The 15,053-nt window shown below is 31.9% G+C and overlaps 1 protein-coding gene across 4 annotated transcripts in view; it reads left to right on the top strand.

The window, feature by feature from the left end:
* SmydA-1 (SET and MYND domain containing, arthropod-specific, member 1) overlaps positions 1-10,224 on the top strand; it is an 81,504-nt gene extending 71,280 nt beyond the window's left edge. For all 4 annotated transcript variants that reach the window (XM_075367931.1, XM_075367922.1, XM_075367914.1 and 1 more), the window contains 3 exons: positions 2,476-2,828; positions 4,883-4,998; positions 9,953-10,224. In XM_075367931.1, the coding sequence (XP_075224046.1) occupies positions 2,476-2,828; positions 4,883-4,998; positions 9,953-10,102 (619 nt within the window). In that variant the 3' untranslated portion in view covers positions 10,103-10,224. The remainder of the gene's footprint in view (positions 1-2,475; positions 2,829-4,882; positions 4,999-9,952) is intronic.
* The last annotated feature ends 4,829 nt before the right edge of the window (positions 10,225-15,053 follow it).

Genomic DNA, 15,053 nt, shown 5'->3' with positions numbered 1-15,053 from the left:
GCTAAGTAAGCCAACAGCAACATATATTCATTATCCTGTAAAAACATTGACAATGGCGTTTGTTTACCTTGGAAATATACTATTAATTCATCTCGCAATTCCAATAATTGGGTTAACACTTACCCTTATCTTAACCATCTGACTTCTGTATGGAAAAGAAGATTTTTTTCTTTTTGCCCATTTCATCTAATATTTTAGCAAACAGCTTATTCTGTATCAACTTTTAATAAAATTTACCATTTTTATGGCTTTAAAAAAATCTGTTTGAGATTTTCCAACATATTTTTTGTGGCAGGATCATGGCTGTGAAGAAAGGAGTGTATCCATTCTGCCCTTAGTATAAGACAATCTTTTAATTTTTTCAGAAATCCATTGTTCTTACCTGAATTGCTTTTGCATCATCACTATGTACTGCAATACATTTTGTACAATCTATGTTATAGTTTTTATTAGCTTCATAAAAAACATCAAAGCGAAATTGTCGTGTTACATGACCAGGTACTAATTTGCAAAACAACATATTTTCTTTGATTGATCTGTCTATCGCATTCATATTTCACAAAATATGTGAACTGAGAAATGTTTGCCACATCTGTTGATTCATCAAATTGAATTCTAAAACATTCACTTGAACTCAGTTGCTGAATTATCTGATCACGAACATCGGCAACCATGTCATCGATTCGTCTTGATACTGTATCTTTAGAAAGTGGAATTTTGTTTAGATCTTTGCTTCTTCCACATGTATTAAAACATTGACCATAACAATTGCAGCAGGCAATAAGGCATTTTCTGTGATTGTATGGAGTCTGGAAATCTTACCTACTCTTAATGCTATGGAATAAGATGCTTCAAGTGTACTTTTATCAATATGGCTTGATTTACAAATAGAAGCTAGTTAATTTCTTAAAGTATATAATTTTCTTTTGAAAAATTCCAAGGGTTTACTTTTATGATCCAGATGCTTAGTTTCCAAATTTTGAATTAATTTTTATAGCTTCATGCTTTCATTGGAGAGGACTTGAAAGCAAATAATGCACTGTGGCTTTCCATCCAATTAGGTAAGACCATAATTTAAATAACTGTCATTGTACAATCTTGTCATTTTACCAATCAATTCACTGGATGTAGATGGCTCACTTTGTTTTTTCACAAATTTATCCATTTTGCATAAGAATCTAATTGAAAAAAAAGAATTAACAGTTACATGTTTGATTACACTAAAAATCCAAAACCTCCATTATTATTATTATTTTCAATGATACTATGCTTTTAAAAGCTTAAATAAAGTCACCAGATGCATGCTTTGCATTTGAAACTAAACTGGCATTTTGCAATCCCTTACAGCTCTTTTATACTGTTGAGGGCATGATGTGTTCAAACATTTCATATGCATGTTCAAATATGTTGCTCTCACAGCGAATATTATACAAGCATATCAAATTACAAGGAGCATGTACACTTCAAATTAGAACCTATAAATTGATCATGTTTGTACACTTCAGATATGCATGTTCATACTTGTCGCTATCAATGCAGCTAAATAGTTTTAACTAGGTTTCATTGGGTTGGGGTTCAAGAGTTGTGAAATTTCATTATATATTGTTTTTACTTTTTGGGGGTCGCGGAACAAAAAAGGTTGAGAATCACTGGTCTAGAATGTTTAATGTGGAAGCTTTATATTTAATAGTGAGTAGAGAAAAACGCAATGCTACATAGTAGAATGACGTCCTGGGCAAGCATTACATTTAACAAATATTAGATGGAATAAAATGTGAAAAAAAGGAGAATCTTATACATAGTTCCTTATGAAAAGGATAAGAAATGGTGATAAAATCAGAAGTAGGTGATAGCAGGAGTGAAAGGGAGATAAATTGGTGGCTTGGTAATGAAAAGTTGGAAACTTGCTCTCCATCACTTTTGTCTACGATAATGCAATGGTCATCTTAAAACAAAAAACTTCATAAGAAATCATTACACTTACTTTGTTCTGCCTAATAGCAGGGGATTTTTCTGGGAAATTCCATAAAACCTAGAAAATGCATTTGGCTGCATAACAAATACACAGTTACAATTTGGCTGTTATATACAAGCACACAAATAGATGGAATGCTAGAAGATTGATTTAAATCCTTGCTTTGCTTGGCCAATTATTTGAAAATACGCACTAAAAAAAAGGAATTGCAGAAAAACTTCTCTAAAAACTAACAAATAATCATTTTCATCTTTCTTTAAATTTTAACTTTTTTCAGTTAACAGTTCATTAGGAGGCTAGTAAATTATGACAGGTGTTTTAAAATTAGTACCAATTCAAAATTTAAAGAAGAAAGAGAATATTATTGCTACTTAATATTTATATTAGCCATACAAATTGTAGTTTTTTTAATTTTTTCTAGTGGCAATATATATATATTTTTTTAACATTTATTTTATTACATATAAGTTAGTAAATTATTTATAAAATTATTTTTACAGAGAATGTGAAGGAGCAGTCTTGCCACCATCATTTTGCGATGGCGAAACAGTGGCATGGAGTTGCCACCGCTGTGGGACTAAGAAGAATTGGTCAGATATTAGTGATATGTTAGACAAGATAGGGTGGGAGATGGATCGGTTGAACAGAAATGATATTTTAATGTGCAAACAGTTCTTAGAAAAATGGAAAGATGTTTTGCTACCAAATCATTTCTATATTACAGAGATTGCACTGATTGTAGCTCAACAAATAGATCAAATAAATGGCATAGCTTCATTAACTGATGATGAATTAAACTATAAAATAAAATTATGTAAAAGTCTAACAGATCTTTTCATGGTGATAATACCAGGTAAGTGGCTTTTTTTAAATGATTTATTGATTATAAGTTTTACATTTTACCATTCATTTAAGCATGGTTACTTAATACTATCCAATTCAAGTTGTACTGTGTTACAAAACTTACACTTTGCACAGGTTGCATCTTGTAATTTTTGTTTAGAGGTCTGTCAATAAAACAGAATACTTGATGCAAATGCAGTTGCTGTGTTCAGTTTTAACATGTTCACTCCACGGAGTTATTAGTATATTAATAACCCATCGAACTGAGTTTTTTAAAAATATTTTCTAGTTCAGATAACCATGTTATAAATGTACTTTCTGATTTTTTGTGAAAAAAATTTAGTGAGACTAAGAAAATACAAGTTTTGCTTAGTGCAGTTGATATTTAGCACATAAATTTATATTTTCAAGCTACTGTTACCATCCTTTCAAGTACGTTTTCTCCTATCCCAGAGTTAGCTTTCTTTTTAAATTTATATAGTAATTATCTAAGTTAAAATATGTTGCATATTACTGTAATAAATAGTGATAACAAATAAAATCAAGGGATAAAAAAAATAATTTTTAATAAATAGTTTTATTCTATTACAAAAATGCAATTTACTTAACTGCTTATATACAGAAAAATGTAATATTTTTACAGTTTACTTAAGTCAGTAACACCAAGTTTTTACTCCAGATCTTGTAAAAATTTAACAGATTAAGTTTTATTGTATTGTGGATTTTTTATATTAAAATTATAAGGCAGATTTATAACAAAAGAGGTGAGCATACTTTTTGTATTTTAGTTGTAAAATTGAGGATCAAGATAAAATTGATTTCCTGATGTTTGTTATGTAAACTATAATGTGATGTTGATATGATGTTATGTTGCCTTATAAGCTCTATCCCATTTGCTGTCCCTATGGTGTGCCAATGAGTCTACTAATAATTTTGATGATTGCTACTTTTGTCTTACAAACACATGATAATATAAAAACTAATTAAATAAAATATTTGAATGTGCCATCTGCTCTTAGACAAGTTCCATTTGTAGAGAGCTTCAAGAAAGAAACCCACTAATAAAGTGGGATGATATTAAACATTTCAGAGTTTAGCGATAGTGGTGATAAAAAAACTGCTGAAAATTTAGATCTTTTTGAGAACATCTGTAATTTCCTTATAATCCTCAGATATCTACAAAAAAAACTGATTTGATGTGTGACTTGGGCTTATCAAAACACCAGGCTGAACTCAGCTGTAAATTACAAATGGAATCTGTTAGCAGATGGAAAAAGCATTAATTCTTAAGAAAAAAAATGCTGGTTTCTCAGTGATTTGTAAGTGGAGGGTTTTAGTTGTGTATGTTTTGCCATCGATGGGTTAATGACTGAAGTAGGAGTAGACTATAAGCTTACAGAATGATGTCTGTTTATTGATGCATCTAAATTTGCCCTAAAAGCTGTTTTACGTCATAAATGACTCAAGGATCAAGCCAGTTGCTTATTCAGGTAAGCAACACAGAAAATATTGTTGCCATTCTGAACACAATTTAATTGCATTTAGTTTAATTGGTAAGTTCGTAAAAATTTGAGGATGATAGTTATTAATGGGCTGTCAAGGTGACTTTATGAAATGTTTTTTTATATCTGTGATATCAGAGAAACACAGCAAGCAGGATTTTGTAAAAAAAAATCTGGGCAAAGAGAACTTTTGAACCAGGAGATCAAAATATCTTGCTATTTTGTCTTTTTGATTTTACTTTTATTTCTATAAGCATTTAACATGGCTAATTCTTAGTATTTTTCTTGTTTGTTGCAACTTCTTGTAAAATATTTAAAGTGGCTTTATTTTCATTTACTAGTGCATAAACTAATCTCTGACTGAGATGTTTTATAACATCATTTATAATAGCAATTCAGACTACATTATAGCCTATTTAGTTTTTTCAACATACTATTTCTAAAATCTCAAATGTATATCTCCAATTGTAAAAGGAAATATTTGAATTTATTAAGAATTTCCTTTGACTAAAGTTTAGAATTAAATCTGTCTTAATATTAACTCTTGTTATTGTAATTCTAGGAGAATGCAGAGTTAGAGGTGTTCTGTGGTATGAATTGCACACAGCTACTGCTGAAATGGCTCGTCGCAATTCAGCATTAGGCTCACCTGTTATGTTAACACATCAACTGTTAAGGGTAAATAAGATTACTTCTTAATTCTGTTTTCCATATTTGAACTTTAAATAAAAGATGATCAACAAAAAAATGTAATAAGTTAATTGAAATATCCACCCTTCAATACTAGGGTACATATGTTAAGTGTATGTGTATGAGGGCTGTCAAAGAAATTAAACTTTTAATGTTCAAAAAATATCTATAAGATTTAAATATTATTATAGCTTATCTCCTTCAAAGTACTTCCCTGAACCAATAATTCATTGTTCCACCTGTTTCATTCACTACAACACTTTTGTTTTATTAGAACATAATTTGTGTAATAAGCTTTCTTCAACAGTTTCTGTTGTTTGAAAACAGTGGTCTATCAAAGATAATTTTAGTGTTTTTAGGCAAGAAGATAACAGGGGTCAAGATGGAAGTGATAAGTGAGAAACAATAGATATTTATGTTTCACCAAACTTCTTCAAGAATAAAACATGAGAGATTTTCAAGAGGGGCAGTAATAGCATTTATGACTACAAAAATATGCCTGGATTTTGTCAATATCTACTATATATTTACTCTTTATATTTAAATATGAGAATTAGTAAAATATAAACTGAACTTTTGTCTTCACTGCTTGCATACGAACATGAGTGGGTTGCCATGGAGGGATACTGACAGTAGAGATGTGGAGAGGGGATGCTATGTGATTCCTTGGTCAGCAGTGTCATGTCGAAACAAAAGGTTACATTATCAGTTGTGCAATTTGTTATAGTGAAGTTTCTTATAAGTTTAGTTCAGACCAAACTGCTTGCATAGTATAGAAATATGACACTGTCCTGAACACAAGTCTATAATTGGAGTAGCAAACATAGAGGAGAGCGTTAGCTGTAGAAAATGTGTCATAATAGGCATTCAAATATGGAATAGACAAATATGATGCATGACAACATTTGAGTATTTCTAGATGTTTGACCTCATTGAACATAATCGGCATATTATGGTTGATGAAACTGCTTTGGAAGTGGGTATTAATCATGAAAGGACCATTCCATTATCATAAAGCATCATGGGATCCACAAGGTTTTGGGAGGCAGTTCCAAGCTTTTGAACCAAAATCAGAAACAGGTCCAACAGGAAATTCGCCAAAGACTCCTGAACTGATTTTGAGGTAAATGACTTTTGCATTGAATAAGTGATGTGTGATGAGGCATGGGTCAATCATTACACTCCAGAGTAGAAACCGGTAATGGAGTGAGGTTGTTGTGGAGAGCCTATTTTTACACAGATTTGAATATTAGATTGTGGATACCGGTGTTCTTTGGTGGGGTTGGGTTTCAATTAACCACACATCTCAGGAATGGTTGAACTGAGACTGTACAAGACTACAGTTCATTTACACTCGTAAATATCATCCTCTGAAGTATTATCTAAACAGTAATTACCAGAGGCTAAATAGGAAAAAGAAAGAAGGAGTGGAGAGCCTTGATATCACCGGGTTGGTCTAGTGGTGAACATGTCTTTGCAAATAAGCTGATTTTGAAGTCGAGAGTTCCAATGTTCAAATCCTAGTAAAGGCAGTTACTTTTATATGGGTTATTCTTTGGTGGTTGGATTTCAATTAACCACAAATCTCTGAAATGGTCGACCTGAGACTGTACAAGTCTATACTTCACTTATGCTCACATATCATCCTCTGAAGTAATACCTGATGATGATTCCTGGAGGCTAAACAGGAAAAAAAGGAGCGGAGAGCCTTGCCTGCCAAAATGTGTCTATCAACTGGAAAAGTCCTTGCAACCATGTTTTGGGACTAAAAGGAGTACTGCTCAAAGAATTTTTCCACAATAGCAATACTGTATACTACTGCTTGCTTTTGGATACAGTGAAAGCCGCCTACAAAAACAAAAGGCACCATCTGACAATAAGAGATGTGATTCTCCATGACAATGTCAGGTCTACCACAGTCATTAGGACTTGGAAAAAACTTGGAACATCTCACAAACAGTCAAGATTTAACTCCCTGCAGTTTCTTTATGTTTAGGCCGTTGAAGGAAGCACTGGGAGGATATCAATTCAAAAGTGACATTAAAGTAGAGAAGAAGTTGTGTAATTGGTTCATAACAAACCTGATACGTTTTATGAAGATATGATCCTTATGCTCCCTACAAATTGGGAAAAATTTCAAGGAGACTACATAGAAAAAGCAATTAATATGTTTTGTATTTTCAATTATATATTAATAATAATAAATGTTAAAAACAAAAGTCCAATTTATATTTGATTGATCTTTATACTAGTTTTAAATCTCCAGGTATCAACAAAAATAAAAAAAAAGGTTCATCAACAATACCATTTTAAGCAATTGCTTTGACTGAAATATATTAATTTTATTATAATTTGAAATATATATTTTTTCGTAATCTGTACATTGTAGTCTGTTCATTAGTGAACAATAAGAAGCCCCTCATAGCCCACTGAGATGAGTATGACATGTATGGGCCAACCATTCCTGAGATGTTTGGTTAATTGAATTCCAACCAACAAAGTACACCAGTATCCATTATCTAGTATTCAAATTCATAAAAAGCAACTAAACTTTTACTAGGAAAAGAGATTACAAAATTTTGAAAAAGAAATTATAAAATTCCTGTGTTATATAAACAGTAAAAGATAACAGATGTTGCGTCCTTTTGTACTTCTGGTGAATTTATTTTCTGACCTGTTTTATACCCAAATCCACTTCCACTTTTGGTAACTCCATTCAACTTTAAATTTATTATTTTAATTAAATACTAAATTATCATAGTTATATCTTATAGCATTATGAATAAGTTTACCATAAATAGTTGGAAATTTTTCAAATAATATTTGAATCAGACAAATTATACTTAGGTATTCACGTAGATTTAAAGTTTACAATTCTTTTAGCAATACATGTGTTTTTCTTTTTAGATTTAAACTGTAAAACTTTTCTTCAAAGCTAATTTTATTGTTACTTTCCCAATTTGTTTCTGGAAGTAAGGTTCTTAAATTTCTAATTGAATTTTCATTGATTACCCTGTTAAAAGAATAAAAGTAATCATTGTCTCATTAATAAACAATGCTATTGCAATTTTATAGTTGTGATCTGAAAGACTTGCGATTTCCACAAAAGGATAAAAAATTACATTTTGGTAAATTTGCAAAAATATTGTCTATACAGGTGACTGAGGTACTTGTAATTTTATTCGACTGAGAGATAGAAATATTTAATCCTGATAACTCCCAAACTGAGTCAATGATTCATCCACCACAGAACTAGAATTATCTAGAAAATTAACATTAGAACTACAATGCACTATTACATTGAATTTAATGAGTTTTAAATTTTTTTTGATAGTTTGCATAGAAAGGCAAATATAATCTAAGATTAGGATACTGAACTGAAAAAAAATAAAAAATTACTTTCTTCCACAAATGTATGGAAAATTTTAATTATTAAAAAATAGTCTTTAACAAAAATTGAAACTTCTCTCCATTTTTTCATACAGTTTAGTAAACTGTTTTGGCAAGCTTGAAACGTCCTAGTTCAGATATGAATTCTACGTTGACCAGCCAAAATTTTGAAAAACATGAAAAATCTAGTGACTAAAAGAAATATTTCAATCTCCTCAGTTTTTCTTAGGCACTGAATATTTGTATGGAAAATCTTATGAGTAATTATAGTGTTTTTAAAGTATTTCAAAATGGAAGAATTAGAGAGTTTGATATTATAAGATTAGGATCAGCCTGACAGCAGATGTTATATGTATTAATATAATTAGAATTTATTGTATTTTTAGGAAAAGTGTTTAATGTTAATAGAGAAAGTTAGAATACTGTCTGGAGATAAGTTTTATTAGAGGAAACATTTCAGATAGACAAAGGATCACCTCTTATTGTTTATAAAAAATCCTTCCTAAGAATTTCTAATGACAAGGCTTCATTTAAAATTACTTCGCTATTTGGATTTAAACAATCTGTGACATGTACATATGGCGCATGAGAGTCACATTTGGATCAATAAAGGGGAAAAGATCTTCTGACCTTTTTAAAGTCATTTTTAAAGACTTACTTTTTTTATAGAAACTATATTATTACTCTATTGATGAGCATTTGAAGCATTAATTAAATGAACCAAAATGTCTACACACTCATATATTTATATTTGTGTATTTAAATATTTATCAGTAGTATTTCAAACTTTTTTTATTTACTTAATACATTTGCATCAAGATTATTGCATGTAATTAAGAGGGTCATTCAAATATATGTCACATGTGGCATTCACATCGGTGGAATCCTGACTGAGGCAAGAACAAAGCTGAGAGATGCCTTTTGCTGAGGTTTTGAAGGTGACCTTCGGTAAAGCCCATCAGGGCTGGATATGAATGGGGTGGCATGGTGACTTAAACCATCACATGGAAGGTGTCTTCCCCTATGAGGTCAGGATGCTTGGAAGAAATTGAATTATAATTCATTGAGCAATGAACGATGGTACCTCCTGCTATTGACGTGGGAATGTGACCTACAGGTATAGATGGCCAGTTGCTGCTCCCATCCACACATATCCAACTATCTGCAGCACCTCACTATATTCACTACTTTTCCTCAGCCTGCACAGCAGAATTCCGATTTATATTTGAATGACCATCATATTATTTTTATATTAATATGGACTGTAAGCATTTCTTTGTAATTTAATAATTGTTTACTTTGATCAAGGTTTTTCTTGATCTCTCCTGGAAATTTCTGGAGCACTTCCTTTTGTAATGAATAAAAGAGACATATGATATTCCTTATGTAATCTATAAAATTATGTTCTGATAAATAAATATTTATTTAGGTTTCACAGTATTTTTCCATTTAATTATATAATTTATTCCAAATTTATGTTTAAATTGACAAAAAGATTCTTTTTTATCAAATGATTTCAAGAAAAATAAAATCATTAAAATTTATTTTACAGGAATCTAAAGGATATTTGGAAAAATCAATTTTTTGTCTTCAGCATGAACCAAATGTTATGCCCGAGGGTAAGCTTCTTTTGGAAGCAAAGAAAACATTGATCCAACTAGAAAGCGCTTTGCAATCTGTACAGATCCCAATAAAATTGTAAATAAATAACAAAGCTTTTGTACTCTATTTAGATATTTTTGCAAAATATTTAGTAGAAAAAAATATAACACTTTTCAATGCCTGTTTATTTATTTACTTTTAATAAAAAGCCTACTTCATGAATTATCTTGATTCTTATTTATTAATCCCTTGTTTCATTCTCAGGCCAGATTTACGGCCATTTCCATCATAAAGAATATACATGGATACAGATTCTCTTAATGTTATATGGTTTTTTCAGTGAAGAAATTGTACTAACATAGATTCTAAAACCTAACTCTTATAGAAAGTGAACTGTACACCACAGTGTACAAATGGAGTACTACTGAATAGTAGCTTATCTTAGTCATTTATACTGAATTTACAAGGAATGTTTAAGTAAGTACAGTTTTTATATATTTCTGCTGCAGTGTGGGTATCACTGTTTTGTGCATTTACACTGAGTAACTACATCTAGACATGTTACAGACACCATTACACGATTGTTATGTTTACAGTTTCCTGAGCGTGTTTAAAATGCCTGTGACTATAGACAGTGCTGCAGATTGTGAAATACATGCAGCAGCTTGTTTCTTAAATGCAAGAGGTGTGAAAGCAGACAAAATTCATCGACAGATTAGTGAAGTGTACAGGAATAATGCTATGCCTGATGGAATGGTGAGAAAATGGATTAGAGTATTTAAAAAGGCTGTACAAACATACACGATGTGCCATGTTGTGGATGACTATCTGTTATTACTGATTACCTGGTGCAGACAGTTGATGGAAAGCCTGTGAGAATAGATGGTTTATGACTTCATCACTATTTAATGAATTAACTTTAATTTCATGATGTCTTCTCTATGATACTATGTCTGTATGCTTAAATTATTGCAAGTTGTACTCACACTGGGTACTACAAATGATGATTATGTTGCATAAAAACAAATGTTTAGCCATTGTTTTAAATTTTCTCACAAGATACATCAATGAAGGTGATCCATTTTTATGTGAAATTGTTACTGGAGATACGACATGGGTGTCTCGCATTACACTAAAATGAAAACAACAGTTCATGGAATGGAGTTCAAGCAAACAATATCAGCCCAGAAAATCATGACTGCACTGTGTTTTAGGATAGCCAATGCTTGTTGATTTCATGCCTTGGGGTGAAATGATAAATTCTGAAACACATTGTGATACCTTAACTAAACTTTGGAACACAATCCAAAACTAAAGCTATGGCGTGCTTGATACAGGAATCTTGCTGTTTCATGACAACACTTGGCCATACAAAGCTCATTGCACCCATGATCTCATTACCTCTCACCTTGATTTGGCGCCCAGTGACTACCATTTGTTCCCGCATGTAAAGCAGCACCTTGGAAGTCAGCACTACAATGATAATAAAGGCATTAAAAAAGGATTCAGCAATGGTTACCTTATCAGATGGCAGATTTTTAAGAGATGGTATGTAAAAACAGATCATACTACACAAAAAGTGTTTTAATTTAGGTGAATACTATATACAATTGTAGATTAAGATCCAGGCTTTAAAGTGAATATAAATTTTTTCAATAAAAATTTGCTTGTAATTTTTATATCAAAATTGTAAAAAAAAGTCCCATAATAAATTGATTTGTAATATAATTGAATTAATAATAATAAAAAATGAACATTAAAGTGAAGAAAATAACAGAATCGTTGATAGTAGTAATTGAATTATTGTTAGGTTTAGCAACTGATAAAAATAATCTTACTGCAACAGCAATAATGCAGGAATTACCTGACACCACTGGCTGAAGACTATTGAGCGAATATTTCCATGTATTTTCTAAATGTTTTTTAACTGCTGTGTATGCAATTAATATATAACAAAATTAATATGCAAAAAGGGATCTGCCTGAGAGGGCTGACATGTTAGAGCTATTTTAAACAGCTATATAAACCATCAATTTAAAAAAAAAAATTTAAATACTTGAAAATTTATTATATATACATTGTTCCACCTAATAGCAAGGAACTGAAAAATTTCATATAAATCAGTAAGCAACTTACATTACACACAAAGTGTCAAAATATCCCTTTTTTTAAATATAACTGATTCTTGATCTAAAAACATTAGTTTAAATGAACAATAAAGCTGAATAGTATTAATACAATTTTATTTAAGAGAATTTTTCTACAGAAACTTCTTATAAAACCACATTTGTAATTTATGCACAATAAAGAATGATGAGATAATGGAAATAGTAATGTAACCAAAGATAAAGTATAAAAAATAATTCCATTAAACTATCAAAAATGGAATATCAAATTGCTAAACTAAATGACAAGATTATTTATTACTCTAATGATTTTTATACACATTAAGAATAAATTAGTCCATGAATGAAGACAAAATTAAATGGATAATAATAAGTATGCGAGTGAGAGAGAAAATCTGTTTACTTATTCATTTTTAAATAATTAAACAAAAAAATACATCCTTTTTTTAAGGGAAATAGTTTTCATTTTTATTGATGTTGTGAATGTAGTTGTTGTCAGGGCAGCCATTTTTGTTGTTTATCGGTTGCTCTGAGAGCTGTGACTGGTCGTTTTGTTTATAGCTACTGTGTTTATGTCTTTGGTTGTTTTGTGTTTATTAGTTTGTAGTATATGTTTAGGTTTATTTTATTGTCTATTGTTTAGTTATTTCTTGTTATTTATTGACTGACTTTTTCTGTTCTTCTGAGACTTTGATTTTTGAAATTTTGTTTTGTGTTTGGAGTTTCTGTGTTTCTTAGTATGAGTGGATGTGAGGCTTGATGGAGCAGGTGATTAAGGCAGTGGAAGGAAGCAGTGATGCTTCAGATGATGAAGCTGTTAACCTGGTGGATGCAAGTCAGGTGTAACAATGAACCGAGTGGGCAAAGCCCTGGAGAAAAGGGAAGGGGATATTTCCTTTAAAGAAGTCATTTTTGGATGCAGTTAGGAAAGTTAAGGCTGCCATGTTAAGGGCTGTTGGAGCAGTTGGGGTTGTAAGCGCAACTGTTGAAGATTTTGACACAGATGCTAGGATGGTTGAGGAAATTTTTGGCCTGACTACTGCTGGTCATGGAAAGCAAGTGTTACAGCCCTTGAAGGTCAGGCAGGCTGAGGTCACTGCATTGAGAAACAGTTGGCCTCATCAGATCTGGTCTCAAATTAAACAGTGTCGGAATGATTGATATGTTAAATTATTTGTGTGGTGAGATATAGGAGTTTGTAGGTCATCCGAGGAATGTTAGGCATAAGAGCGTTGCATATATCCCGCCCCGCATGTGCAGACTAAGATTTTTGCTTTTGTTATTAGTGAAGTGGCATGATCTGTTACAGGGATACATTGAGGGCTTTTAGGCCAAGATGGGTGAGCGGAACAGGACTTTTTGGCCTAAATTGGTTTTGGAAGTTGTTTTGGCGGCTCTTTCTGCTTCAAGTCAGAAGGTGTTGTTGATAGACAAGCCTGCTGGCATTTCATCTGTGGCCTTCAAGGGTGAGTTGATAAAGACAATTGATCCTAGGGAGCATGGTTTAAAGATAGTCAGTATCAAAGGCAACCTAAAAGTAGTAAGGATCATGGCAAATGATACTAATACTGAATGTGAAATTCAGGGAATTGAAGAGTTACATCATTATCCAATTAAGTTGGTCTTGACAAAGCCTCTGCGGCCCAGGGTAATAATTTACGATGTGCTATGTGCCCTAGGGGAGGAGTGTTTCCTGAATGCGGCCTGGAATCAGAATATAGTTTTATCAGATTATGATTATAATGAGTATTGAGAAAAATTCAAGATTGTGTTTTAGGCTGGTAAGCGGGATAGAAACGTTGTGCATTACATAGTTGAGTACGATAAGAAGTTTCGTAAAGAGCTTGTTGAGAACCAAGGTCGGGTTTTTGTTGAACGTCACTCCTGCAAGGTTAGGGACCATTTATAGGTGAGCCGTTGCTTCTAGTATCTCAGGTTTGTATTGTGGTACGATAGGACAACATGCCTAGGACTGTCCAATCAAGAAGGCAAAGAGTGCTCCCATATGTGTGAATTGTTCTTGAGTAGGGAAGCCGCCATCCATGATTGTCCTGCATACAGGCGTGCACGGGACTTGTTGCTTGGTCAAATAGATTTACAGTTTGACATTGAGGTGGCAGCTATTGCAATTTTCTGTTTGTTCTTTTTATTTCATGTTGAATGTAGGATTACGGTCAGGATTTTTGTTGGTTAGTTATTTATTTTTGTAGCTGGGTGTTGGTGTACATTGGCAGTTTGTTAACGTAGTTCTGGTTGATGATTTGTTTGGTTTTGTTGGGCTATATCTTAATGTTTTCGTTGTTTTTATTTGAAGTTTCATTTGTGTCAGTTCTTTTTCTGTTTTTATTTACACGTGTTGGACTAAGTTTAGTTTGATTTGTTTGTGTTTTTGTTTTCTGTATTAAATGTAGGCCAATTTTTAGTGTAGGTTTTGTTTGATTAGTTATTTTGATTTGTTGTTAATAATTTTTTGTTTGGAGTTTATTGGTGGTTTATTTGGTTTATTAACACGGTTTTAAGTTATATGTTTTAGTGTTTTATGATTGTTTTGTTTTGTTTAGTGTACTGTTGTTAATGTTTTATGTTGTAGGTTTTTGTTTCTATTAATAATTTTGAATGTTTTATCTTTTAGATTTCTGTGTTTAGCATTCAGTGTTGCGGACTGGACTCACTCATTCTTCCATTGGGTCATTAGTAGTCAGCTCAATCGGTAAGGTCTTGTTTAAGACTTGAAGTGTGATGTCTGTTTAGGTTTAGTACACTGACGGAAATGTCACACGTGGCATTTGCATTGGTGATATCTTGAGGCTTGTTGAGCATGACCTCGGGTAAAGCCCTTTAGGAGCTAGTATGGAGGGGGTGGTGTGGTGACTGGATCCATCACATAGCAGGTGTCTTCTCCTTCAAGGTCAAGTACCAGTATCT

The sequence above is a fragment of the Lycorma delicatula genome, chromosome 1, assembly GCF_047948215.1.
Source record: "Lycorma delicatula isolate Av1 chromosome 1, ASM4794821v1, whole genome shotgun sequence".
NCBI lineage: Eukaryota > Metazoa > Arthropoda > Insecta > Hemiptera > Fulgoridae > Lycorma > Lycorma delicatula.
The sequence above is the reverse complement of the archived record's forward strand: the minus strand, read 5'-3'. Positions and strand labels throughout refer to the sequence as shown.